Here is a 12956-nt window from a genome sequence, read left to right as displayed (position 1 = left end):
TGTACGACGACAGTAAAGGCTTTGAACATTATAAAATAGTGTAATATGGGAAACAATTTTTTTAAAGAAGGTCTGTGATTCTAATCTACCAAGTTTCACTCCTTTTTCTCCCATTTTCTATTTTTAATCGTGTTTCTAAAATGTCAGAAATGATCATTTTGTAGTTGTATGTTTCAAGCTGGGATTATACTAAAGCCATTCAGTCATGCTTGTTAGGTTGGAAATACTCGAGCTGGAAAATATTTACAGTAACAAATTTATTTTGGTTACTTGAACCTTCAAAGATTCTTTAACTTGTAGGATGTTTTCTGGCCCTATGTGCTACTTTTAGTGTTGAGTTTTGAAGTTACATCATATTTACACACATTATTGTATTATTTTCAGACAAGCAGATGGCCGTAAAGTTCTGAGATCCAGCATAAGAGAATTCCTTTGCAGTGAAGCTATGTTTCATCTAGGAATACCAACCACCAGAGCAGGGACATGCGTAACATCGGATTCAGAAGTTATTCGAGATATATTTTATGATGGAAATCCCAAGAAAGAAAAGTGTACAATCGTACTAAGAATAGCACCAACATTTATTAGGTAATTGTTCTGGTTGGGTGTGATATTAAACATGTTCTTTATAACAGAATGTGGATAAATTCTTATTAGGTCCAGAAGATGTTTGCATAGCGTCATGATATATTGTAAACGTTCATCTTCAGTGTTTTCTGAGATCACAAAACTAGTATGACTAGCTTTTGTTTGCTAGACTAATATCTGGAAGGTGCATTTTTGCAACTCAATAACTCATTTCATTTCTGAATTATTATTTAGCTATTTTTATATATATAAGACTGAAGATTTAGAGATGAATATGTCACACAGTCAGCCAGATATTTAGACTGGATTTGGCATTTTATCCACCGATAAAGTCCTTTTCAAGGTCCTGAGATAGATGTTATTGATATTAGTTTATTATTAATTATATCAGAAAGCAGTTTATTTTCATTTTATGGTTAAGTGTGCTTTTTAAAAAAATTAGTTACAGAGAAAAAAGATCATACTGAGATGTCAAAATACCTTATGAATGGACGGGGTAATTGGCAATTCCTGTTTTAAACAGGTTTGGATCATTTGAAATTTTTAAATCTGCTGATGAATTTACAGGACGTAAAGGTCCCAGTGTTGATAGAAATGATATTAGAATTCAAATGCTTGATTATGTGATCAGCACATTCTATCCAGATATTCTACAAACACACCCTGACAATATTGTTCAGAGAAACGCTGCTTTCTTTCGAGAGGTAAGAGCTGACAATTTAAAGTATTCATTGTTAATCTACACTTCTCCTTCAAAGGCATTCAGGGTACCTTTTTAATAGTCCGTTATTAATGCCATAGTTAATTTAGGCTAATTTTTCTCATTTGCTTATCCTCGAGTAGGAAGCTGAATGGAAAAAATTCATATTCACAAGCTTGTTTAAATAGCATCATGCAATCTCTCAATCTCTAAATTTATTGTGTTATCTTAGGAAGATATTAGTTTACTGTGTTTTCTTTTATTACAGAGCATTCCTGAAACATTCATTTTAAGTTTATTTTGTGCTAATTGTATAATTTCAGACTTTCCAAGGTACTTTTGAAGTACTTGTTAGTCTATGAAAAGAGAAAATTATTTAAGGGCCAGTGAAGTTAAACTTCCACAGGCAGCAAAAATTAAGGTCCCACTGTCCCATTTTCTGCTCTGGTGCTTATACGAAGAGTATCTTCCAAATTAAAAGCTGTATTAGATACTGAAATCTAAAACTCTATGAATGCCAGAACGGAAAACTTTCAACATACACATTTGTTTACCATGTTATTACAACACAGTTGTTACTTGTGGATGAAAAGAGCATGACAATTTATTGGTATATGTTTCAAGGTATCAAGACGGACAGCCAGGATGGTTGCTGAATGGCAGTGTGTTGGATTTTGTCATGGTGTGCTCAACACAGATAATATGAGTGTGCTTGGACTTACAATTGACTATGGACCTTTTGGATTTATGGATAGGTTAGTGTACTTACAATCGGGTTGCTTACAATGTATTGATGCTCTCTTGCCATTTTTGGTCAATAATTTAGTTCCAGTATTTTTTTCTTAGAGACAGTGGAAGAATTATTGAATTATTATTTCAGGTAAATTGTCTTCCTGCCATGTGATTTGTTTAAATATTTCTAGAATTAGTACATGATTGATTTTGTATATAGAAGTCTCATTCTGACAAGACGGAGAGATGAGACTACCTTCCTACAAACTGCCACAGCCAACTTACTACAGCCAAGTTGCTGTGGCCAACTCGCCATGGCCAACCCACCACAGGGCAAGTCACCACGGCCAACTCACTGCGGAAGAACGTACCGTGGGACCATTCAACAATTCGATTGAATTATTTAAAATAATTTAAAAAATATTTTAATGTTGTCATTCACATTTCATCTTGTCCCTCCTTTAGCATCCTTTCCTTAATTATCCCATTCCACCATTTCTTCAATATTAGTGTAACTCTTGTCCTGTGGCAAGTTGTCCTGCACAGTGAGTTGGCCGTGGTGAGTTGGCCACAGCAAGTTATCCTAGACCAGTGTTGGCGAACCTTTTTTGGCACCGAGTGCTGAAGCAGGAGTGTGTGCGCATGGGGAGTACCGGAAACCGGAAGAGCAGCTCCCCAGCACACATGCATGCCTTGGGAAACTGAGATTCCGGTTTCTGGCATGCACGTACACACGAAAGACCAGCTGTGCACCGGAAACCGGAAGAGCAGTGGGAAATGATTGGCATGCCTGGAGAGATGGCTCTGCGTGCCACTTCCGGCATGCGTGTCATAGATTCGCCATCACGGTCCTAGACCCAGTTCAAGTTGGAGAGAGATGAACTACAAAAAGATCTTGTCCCTAATGGTAGACCCTTCTGAAGGACTATATGGCATATAAATATTGTTGAAATTGTTATTTAGAATAGCAATGCTATCTGGATGATAAACACTGGATGATACAGTGTTTAAAATGAATGCGATAGCAGCTTATATCCTCTGATTCCCCCAATTTTTATCTGTTGTTTGTAACTTTGTGTTTGTCTTGGATTTGATTTAACACGTCTTAGAAAGTGATGAATACTATCTTCAAATATCTAAATGCTTCCTGCAGTATTTAATGATTCTGGGCCACGTATCGAGATCAGTTCAATTATTATCCGATATCACTTTACATTTTATGTCTTGTATCTTTTCTAGATATGACCCTGAACACATTTGCAATGGATCTGATAACTCAGGACGATATGCTTATAATAAGCAACCAGAGATTTGTAAGTGGAATCTAACCAAGTTTGCTGAAGCTTTAGTCCCAGAACTTCCACTAGAAACCAGCATGCCCATTCTGGAGGAGGAATACGATGCCGAATTTGAAAAGCATTATTTGCAAATCATGAGAAGGAAACTAGGTTTAATTCAGCTTCAGATAGATGAAGATCATAAACTGGTCTTGGAACTCTTGGAGACTATGCACATCACAGGTGAGTATGAATCATTTTAAGAACACTAAAAAAAGAATCAATTTGAACATTTGGATAATTATGATATATTAAAATATTACAAGTGTAAAAATACTTGGAACTCAGTTATAGAAAGTTGAAAGAAAAAGAGGAGACTTTCTTATATGGCTGAAATTATCATTCTTGTTTAATCTGCTCTGTAGGTGCAGATTTTACAAATACTTTCCGCTTGTTGAACTCATTTCCTGTGGAATTTGATCCTTTAAACCTAGAAGAGTTTCTGGATCAGATCTCAAAACAATGTGCGTCACTGGAGGAATTGAAAGTTGCCTATAAGCCTCAGATGGATCCCAGGTATATTGAGCCATGAGACTGTGCTGTGAGCGTAACGATGCTGTGTCAGTTTTTGTGTGAGAGAATAATTGATGACAAATTAAATTGTATATATTAAAATATAGCTATGGAATAGTTAAATATGTAGATTGACTGCTAAAGTTCAACATTGCTGTTACAGTGTTCTTATACCTTTGGCCAGGGGGCTGAAATAACATTTTCTTCTATATTGAAATTAAACAGGAGATGTTTAAGCTATTAGCTGCTAGAAGCAATTATGAGTTGAAATGAGCAGATACTGTGGTTTGCCTTCTAACCACCCATCTTATAAAAATAAGGCTCAACTTACTTAATTAAATGGTAATTTAATTAGTTAAATTTAAACTGGGTTAAATGGCATGTTTAACTCCAAGGATTCTTGGACCTAAAAATTACACATTTATAATATTGTAAATTATAAAATATTATAAGATTACAAATTTATAATGAAACATGTCCTTTCGTAAGCATGTGCAAGGATGTGGTGGAGCAGCTCTGGCACTAGATCTCCATTTTTGTTACACAGGTCTGGATTAAGAAATTGCTGTAAGTAAAATACCAATAGAGAAGGGAAAATAAAAAGATGAATTAGACAACTAATTCAGAGACCCTCCAAAACATTATCTTTCCAGAGATCCCTCCAGCTCCCCTCCAGCGGTATTTTGGAAGTTGTTGAAAGCTGATGGTTCTGATCCTTTTGATGTGTTCGGCATGCTTTTTCTGGCTATACAGGTGAAACTCGAAAAAATTAGAATATCGTGCAAAAGTTCATTTATTTCAGTAATGCAACTTAAAAGGTGAACTTAATATATGAGATAGACTCATTACATGCAAAGCAAGATAGTTCAAGCCGTGATTTGTCATAATGGAGATGATTATGGCTTACAGCTCATGAAAACCCCAAATCCACAATCTCAGAAAATTAGAATATTGTGAAAAGGTTCAATATTCTAGGCTCAAAGCGTCCCACTCTAATCAGCTAATTAAGCCATAACACCTGCAAAGGGTTCCTGAGCCTTTAAATGGTCTCTCAGTCTGGTTCAGTAGGAATCGCAATCATGGGAAAGACTGCTGACCTGACAGTTGTGCAGAAAACCATCATTGACACTCTCCATAAGGAGGGAAAACCTCAAAAGGTAATTTGCAAAAGAAGTTGGATGTTCCCAAAGTGCTGCATCAAAGCACATTAATGTTATGTGGAAGGGAAAAGTGTGGAAGAAAAAGGTGCACAAGCAGCAGGGATGACCGCAGCCTGGAGTGGATTGTCAGCAAAAGGCCATTCAAAAGTGTTGGGGACTTTCACAAGGAGTGGACTGAGGCTGGAGTCAATGCATCAAGAGCCACCACACACAGACGGATCCTGGACATGGGCTTCAAATGTTGTATTCTTCTTGTCAAGCTGCTCCTGAACAACAAACAACGTCAGAAGCATCTTACCTGGGCTAAAGAAAAATTGAACTGGTCTGCTGCTCAGTGGTCCAAAGTCCTCTTTTCTGATGAGAGCAACTTTTGCATCTCATTTGGAAACCAAGGACCCAGAGTCTGGAGGAAGACTGGAGCGGCACACACTGCAAGATGCTTGAAGTCAAGTGTGAAGTTTCCACAGTCTGTGTTGTCATCTGCTGGTGTTGCTCCACTGTGCTTCATTAAGTCCAGGGTCAATGCAGCCATCTACCAGGAGATTTTGGAGCCCTTCATGCTTCCTTCCGCAGACGAGCTTTATGGGGATGCTGACTTCATTTTCCAGCAGGACTTGGCACCTGCCCACACTGCCAAAAGCACCAAAACTGGTTCCATGACTGTGGGATTACTGTGCTTGATTGGCCAGCAAACTCGCCTGACCTGAACCCCATAGAGAATCTATGGGGCATTGCCAAGAGAAAGATGAGAGACATGAGACCGAACAATGCAGAAGAGCTGAAGGCCGCTATTGAAGCATCCTGGTCTTCCGTAACACCTCAGCAGTGCCACAGGCTGATAGCTTCCATGCCATGCCGCATTGAGGCAGTAATTGCTGCAAAAGGGGCCCAAACCAAGTCCTGAGTACATATGCTTATACTTTTCAGAGGTCCGATATTGTTCTATGTACAATCCTTGTTTTATTGATTGCATGTAATATTCTAATTTTCTGAGATTGTGGATTTGGGGTTTTCATGAGCTGTAAGCCATAATCATCTCAATTATGACACATCACGGCTTGAGCTATCTTGCTTTGCATGTAATGAGTCTATCTCATATATTAGTTTCACCTTTTAAGGTGCATTACTGAAATCAATGAACTTTTGCACGATATTCTAATTTTTCGAGTTTTACCTGTATAAGACCTTTTTTCCCCTTAATTGTAAATTGTTCTTCACTTTTTAAAGTGTAAGTTACCTGGAGTAATTGGGAACTGGGCAGCCTGTAAATTTCACCCCACCCCCCTTTCTGGCTGGAATATACATGTAGTTCAAGGAGAGAAGGGAATAGAATAATCAGTACAAGGAAGGATAGCAAGCAAAGGGTGCTTTGTGGTTCCATTCATAATGTATTTTAAGGATCTTTGGGGCGGGGGGAGCTTGAAATGACACAGCCTGTTATGTTATAGAGTTAAAAGCGCAGGTGATTTATGAAAAGCTAAGTCTGCCCACTTTTAAACATGCCTTTAAAACAGTATTTTTTCAAACTTGTTGATTTTAACACCTCTGGATTTCAACTTCTGGATTTCAACCTCTGGATTTCAACTTCTAGTTTTCCTCAGACAGCATTCTGTCTGGGGAATTCTGGGATTTAAGTTCACACGTCTTAGTTATCAAGTTTGACAAACACAGCTTTAGAAGGATAAGAAAGAACTCTTGACAAGTATAATGCCTAATAACAGGTTATTATATGAAATTGATTTAAGTGTTTTTTCCTAGACAACTTTCCATGATGCTGATGTTAGCACAGTCTAACCCACAACTCTTTGCCTTATTTGGAACAAAATCTAATATCAATAAGGAATTGGAACGAATAGAACAGTTCTCTAAGCTGCAGCAATTAACAGCTTCCGATTTAGTCAATAGAAATAAAAAAACCTGGACAAATTGGCTGCAGAAGTACAGGTGAGGTTATTTACATCCTTTTTGCTTTAGTGCCTTTTTTCCTTTTGTTGAGCTATATTGATAAATCAGCTAATAACAGTTCAATCATTGCCCCGTGAAACGCAGATTAATGTTTGTGTCTAATGCTATTACATAACTTTTAGTTTTTCTTTTGTTAATATTATATATTTACTATGAGATTTATCCTGAATTGCATACTTTTGAAACATATTCAAATTCCTGTCTTTTATTTATCAGTCACTTTTAAATGAATCATTTCAGATATTTGACAAACTGTGTTGATCCAGGCCCTCACTTTTATTCTGTTTTCAGACTTAGGCTAGAAAAGGAAATGGAACACATTAGCAATACTGACACGTGGAATGATGAGCGTCTGAAAATTATGAATGCCAGCAATCCAAAATATATATTGAGGAACTACATTGCTCAAAGGGCTATTGAAGCAGCAGAAAATGGTGACTTTCTAGAGGTGAGCAGTTTTCCCCATATTTATAGGTTATTTTCTTTGCCCACACACTTCACTGCAGGAATTCTGGGTGATATATCAGGGGTTAAAACCAAAGCAACAATAACATTGAACAACCACTAATCCCCATCACCCAAGTTCAGGGTCAAGAAAAACCATTGTAGATTTTCCACAAAAAGGAATAAAACCCATCAAAATTCTTGTGAGGCGTGCAGGAGTGGGGTGGGGGGCTGTAGATCCAAAGGACACTCATTAAGGACATTCCTGTGCTGGTGTCTTGTTTTCCTTTCCTTTCTCTACAGGTGAGACGAGTCTTGAAAGTCCTAGAAAGGCCATATGAGGATTCAGAAGGCTTCCTGGAGGTCTCTGAGGAGAGGGAGGAGGAAGAAAGTGGGATGGCAGCTGCTTCTGCTGTTGCTACCTGCAGCTCAGGAACCCAGGAAAGAATTCCATATGGCAGCAAGCCTCCACTTTGGGCCTCTGAGCTCTGTGTGACCTGATCTTCGTAACCGCCTTGCCAAAGTTTTCCACACAAGAGTTTGCGAAGCCTCAGGAGTGGAAAGAGTAGCAAGGTGCTGTAGAAGTGCTATTAAGTCTGAACAGACCATTTGGATGTTTTCCTGTCTCACCTGAGCCACCTTTATTTTATCAGTTGTGACAATGATCCGGGTACCCACTTCATATCATAGATCGGGTAACTTAGCAGGTTGAAGTTTTATCTTCTTTGTTGAGCAGGAAATGTTATTATATTTTTATGCATACTGGCTGGTGAACATCCAAATGAAATCTGTGTTTTTGAAGACAAAAATATAAAACCAGATGCTGGATGTATTTTTGTCTGAAAACGAACTACCTAGTACTTCAGAGCTATGTTTTTAATTTTAAGATTTTAATTTTAAGAATAGACTCTCCTGCTCGAGCAGGGGATTGGACTAGATGACCTCCAAGGTCCCTTCCAACTCTGTTATTCTATGATTCTCATTTTTACTTATGCAGGGATATTTTGATTCTTTCATTGAGAAGTGAGTTGCTTTTATTTTGAAGATGCGTTTCACTTAAGCAGATTGTTCATTTATTGGGAACCTCTGTGTCTTGATCATGAAAATATTACCTCAGAGCTTTAGGGAATTAGTAAAACTGCACACTGTAAAAAAGCAAATAGATAAAATTCAGACAAATATTTTCAACACCTACTTTACAATGGAGTTGAGGACAATCTATTTCCACATATATATTCAGAAACCCAAGTCACTGTCTCCACTTCCTTGTGAATTAGGAACCATGCAGCAAATTATGCTTTTGTTTTTGGTTCAAGGCTGTATCCAACTTTCTGGGTTTCTGCATGCAGTTCAATGAATGAGGAATACTTAACACTTTACTCCCCCAAAATAGATTTTCAAACTTAATGGCACCAATTTCTTGTTGAATAGATGAACAAACTGAATTTAGCTTTGTTACTCCTTAAGGGTAACTAAGGTCCTTAAGGAGTGATTCATTAGCCCTCTAACTTAAGGAATATAGCCACAGAGTGACATCTTTAAACTATATTGCTGTAGTAAATAAAAATATAAATGACTGATTTTGAACAAGCCTTCCGCATTCCAATGTTGCATTTTATATAGGTTGTGTGTTTTTTGTGTTTCAAATTTGCTACCTCAGGAGAGTCTTCCATTTTTCCACCTTTTGCTATCTCGGGTTTACTGCCCGCTTATATTTTGATTACATTTGACTATAGCATTTAGCATATATTTCATATATTTCAGTTAAAGATTGTTCAATAAAGTAACTGGATGAAAATATATCATCTCTAACTGAAGAATATATCTTTCAAAAGGGTGGGTGGCCATGGCTACAGTTAGAAGACATTTTGTCGTGTTTTCATTGATTGGTGCTGGGATGTGATGAAACATCAAAGCTATGCTCTTGTTGCATTAATCATGAATTCTTGCTTCTGTGGATAAGGTTGACAAACAGCAGATAAATTCTGAAAAATCAAAAATCTAGACTACAGGTGGTCCTTGAGTTACAACCATAATGGAGCCTGCCTATCATGGTTGTAAGTTGTGATGGTTGTAAAATGGGTCAGTCACAGGATCCAGCCTTATTTTACAGTTTTTTCTGCTGCAGTCATTAAGCAAACACCATAGTTGGTAAGCAGATGCCAAGTTGGTTAAGCAAACCCATTGTTCATTATGGCATTATAGCCAGAAATGCCAGTTTTGGGCAAAACTCTCATAAAATCTAGTCAACTGACTGCAGGATTCTGCAAGCAGCTGTAAATGCACCAGTGTTATCAAGTGCTCAAATGTGAGGTCATACAACAGCAAGGTTGGGGCAACTGTCAGAACTTCAGATCCAGATTGTAAGTCTCCTTTTGTGGATCCATCTTTGAATAGTCACTAACCAACTGGTCTAAGTAAAGGACCACCTGTATTAAGATATTAATAAGACTGTAAGTCATACTATGATTATTAATAGGTCACTAAGTTACACTATTAAAAGGTCTTATGTTTCTAAGTCTTTGGGGTACTTGTTTAAATAAAACAAAATAGGACAAATGTGAATAAAATTAAGTAATTGTATTGGCTCTAGGTTTCAGGGTTTTTGGCAAGGTAATAAAAATACACCACATGAATGTTGTTACCATAATTTAAGTATTTTAAATGAGTGCTATGATTTTCATCCGTGCATAAAATCTGCAAGCTGTCGACATGAGCTATATTAATTGAAAATAAATGAATTTGATCATGTTTATAGCAAATGTCTCTTTATTTTTTAGGATAAAATTAGGAGACGAAATAAATGTTTGAAATGATGTGCCACCAATATCTAGTTTTTGGATGGCACTGCAGTTAAGTTGATCCTATGTTGAAGGGTCTGAATGGATGGAATTAATCTTATTTCCCAAGTAAAGAGGTTGCTGTTAGGATTCTTTGAAGACACGTAAATATGGCAGTAAATGTGAAATGCTGCTGCAGATCATGATTTGGGAAGCCTGCTAAGAGATGGGTTTTACTGGTTATTGGAGCTCCATTGCTCTGGGCAGAATTGGAAATGTTGGCCAAGAATTCTGATTGGTAAAGTCTGCCCATCTTAAAAGTGGTTGAGGTTGAAAAATACTGCCCTGTAGATCATCATCAATAACCTAGTCACCTTCTGTTATTTACCCATTACTCCGTAGAGGAGAGAACAAGGAGAAATATTTAAAAGATGAGGGAAGAACACGTGGTTTAGAAAAAAGGTACTGCAGTAACTATAATATGGTTTTCTGATGACTATTTTCTCTTTATTAAAGAGCCCCATAATAGTGTACAAAATCTCAAATTTCTCAAGGTTGTGCAAAGTCAGTCAACTCCTTGTGGTTTTGCCAACACATCCAAGGCAACAATACGGAAGTGATTTATCATTGCTTTCTTCTGGTTTTGTTCTGGCTTTTGATTTTCCATTCTACTCTATAGGCCTGACCTTTCGTAATGACCTGTCTTCCAAGTATGATTCTGCTTAGTGTGAAAGTCAGACAATTGCTGCCATTTTCTAAGTTCACACTTTTGATCTGTCCATTTTCATTTGAGCAAAAATTCGTGTTGCCAAGCTGATCCTCCGCCCAAACAATTTATTAGAAACACTCTTATGGTCCAGCAAAATACTGTGGAGATAATATATTTAGATTTCAGCAAGGCATTCAACAAAGTAGACCACAACCTACTTTTAGTAAGCTAGAAAAACGTGGAATAGATAGCACCACCACTAGATGGATTCGCAACTGGCTGGCAAACCGTACTCAACGAGTAGTCCTTAATGGGTCTAAGACTACATGGAGGAAGTAAGCAGTGGGGTGCCACAAGATTCCGTCTTAGGCCCAGTACTCTTCAATATCTTCATTAATGACTTAGATGAGGGAATAGAAGGGGAACTTATCAAATTTGCAGATGATACTAAGCTGGCAGGAATAGCTAACACCCAAGAAGATAGGCTCAAGATCCAGATGGATCTTGACAGACTAGAACACTGGGCCGTATCTAACAAAATGAAATTCAATATAGAGAAAAGAAGTCCTACACTTAGGCAAGAAAAACCAAAAGTACACATATAGACTGGGTGAAACCAGGCACAATAGCAGTAACTGTGAGAGGGATCTTGGAGTCTTAGTAGACAACCAGCTAAATATGAGCCAGCAGTGTGCAGCAGCAGCCAAAAAAGCCAATGCAATCCTAAATTGTATTAACAGAGGGATACAATCAAGATCAAGGGAAGTACTAATACCACTCTATAAAGCCTTAGTAAGACCACACCTAGAGTACTGCATCCAGTTTTGGTCACCACATTATAAAAAAGATATTGAGACTCTAAAAAAAGTAGAGAAGAGCAACCAGGATGATTAGGGGATTGGAGGCTAAAACATACAACGAACAGTTGCAGGAACTGGTCTTGGCTAGTCTAGTAAAGAGAAGGACCAGGCGAGACATGATAGCGGTCTTCCAATATTTGAGGGGCTGCCACAGGGAGGAAGGGGTCAAGCTATTTCCTGAAGCGCCTGTAGGCCAGACAAGGAATAATGGATGGAAACTGAACAAGGAGAGATTTAACCTGGAAATAAGGAGAAACTTTCTGACAGTGAGAACAATCAACCAATGGAACAGAAGTTGCCCTCGGAAGTTGTGGAAGTGTCATCACTTGAGACTTTCAAGAAGACATTGGACTGCCATTTGTCAGAAATGGTGTAGGGTCTCCCACTTGGGCGGGGGGTTGGACTAGATGACCTACAAAGTCCCTTCCAACTCTGATTATCTGTTATCTATTATTACCTAATATAATTTGTTCATGAAAATACCAACCATAAATGTGACAATCTTGGAAGAGCTGAGGTGCTACTTACCATCTATCAGATTTCTATTAGATCTTGCACAATGCATTTCACTCTATTACTCTGAGCTCCAAAGTTTATAAATTATGATTGTAAAAATGTACGTTTTTGAGAAATGTAGATTTGGATTTTCTGTTATCACAGATTTAGAATAGAACACTTCATTACAATTGTATATGCATAATTTATTAGGTGTTACTATTCCAGTCATCATGTCCACCGAAAACAAGGAAGAACTAGATTTAGTGTAGTCCAATATATTAAAGAGATGGCGAACATTAATTTGTTGCATTGGTTTGGCTTATTTTGGGCAGTTAATTTAGTACCAAAATAAACAGTAATGATCCAGTAGTCACATGGATAAAAAAGATACATTTTATCTTAGTTATTATATCCTAATTCCAAATCTCCAACTCTAAAAAACGTTTGCATTATGTTTTAGCAATCGGGGAACAGAGATTCAGTTCCCTATTTATTTTTGTTTTGATGTTGCATTAATTATGCACATTCATAAAAGTCAAACTTGTGTTGCTACAGATAGCACATTGTTACAAAACAGGGCTTGGGAGATTTTTGTTTTTAGTGTTATCCTAGTAACTGAACTATCTTTGACTTAAAGACATGCTTGCGAGGGAGTAAAGGTGGGATTGTT

At 37.5% G+C, this 12956-nt stretch overlaps 1 protein-coding gene across 1 annotated transcript in view; it reads left to right on the top strand.

Moving 5' to 3' along the window:
* SELENOO (selenoprotein O) overlaps nucleotides 1-10190 on the top strand; it is a 15886-nt gene extending 5696 nt beyond the window's left edge. Inside the window, exons 2-9 of the mRNA XM_026669031.2 lie at nucleotides 385-588; nucleotides 1112-1292; nucleotides 1913-2043; nucleotides 3260-3540; nucleotides 3723-3873; nucleotides 6789-6974; nucleotides 7287-7443; nucleotides 7743-10190. Coding sequence (XP_026524816.2) covers nucleotides 385-588; nucleotides 1112-1292; nucleotides 1913-2043; nucleotides 3260-3540; nucleotides 3723-3873; nucleotides 6789-6974; nucleotides 7287-7443; nucleotides 7743-7949 — 1498 coding nt within the window. The 3' untranslated portion in view covers nucleotides 7950-10190. The remainder of the gene's footprint in view (nucleotides 1-384; nucleotides 589-1111; nucleotides 1293-1912; nucleotides 2044-3259; nucleotides 3541-3722; nucleotides 3874-6788; nucleotides 6975-7286; nucleotides 7444-7742) is intronic.
* Nucleotides 10191-12956: the final 2766 nt, after the last annotated feature.

Source organism: Notechis scutatus, chromosome 6, assembly GCF_049901735.1.
Source record: "Notechis scutatus isolate UNSWTSFEM ecotype Mainland chromosome 6, rNotScu1.2, whole genome shotgun sequence".
Lineage (NCBI taxonomy): Eukaryota > Metazoa > Chordata > Lepidosauria > Squamata > Elapidae > Notechis > Notechis scutatus.
The sequence above is the reverse complement of the archived record's forward strand: the minus strand, read 5'-3'. Positions and strand labels throughout refer to the sequence as shown.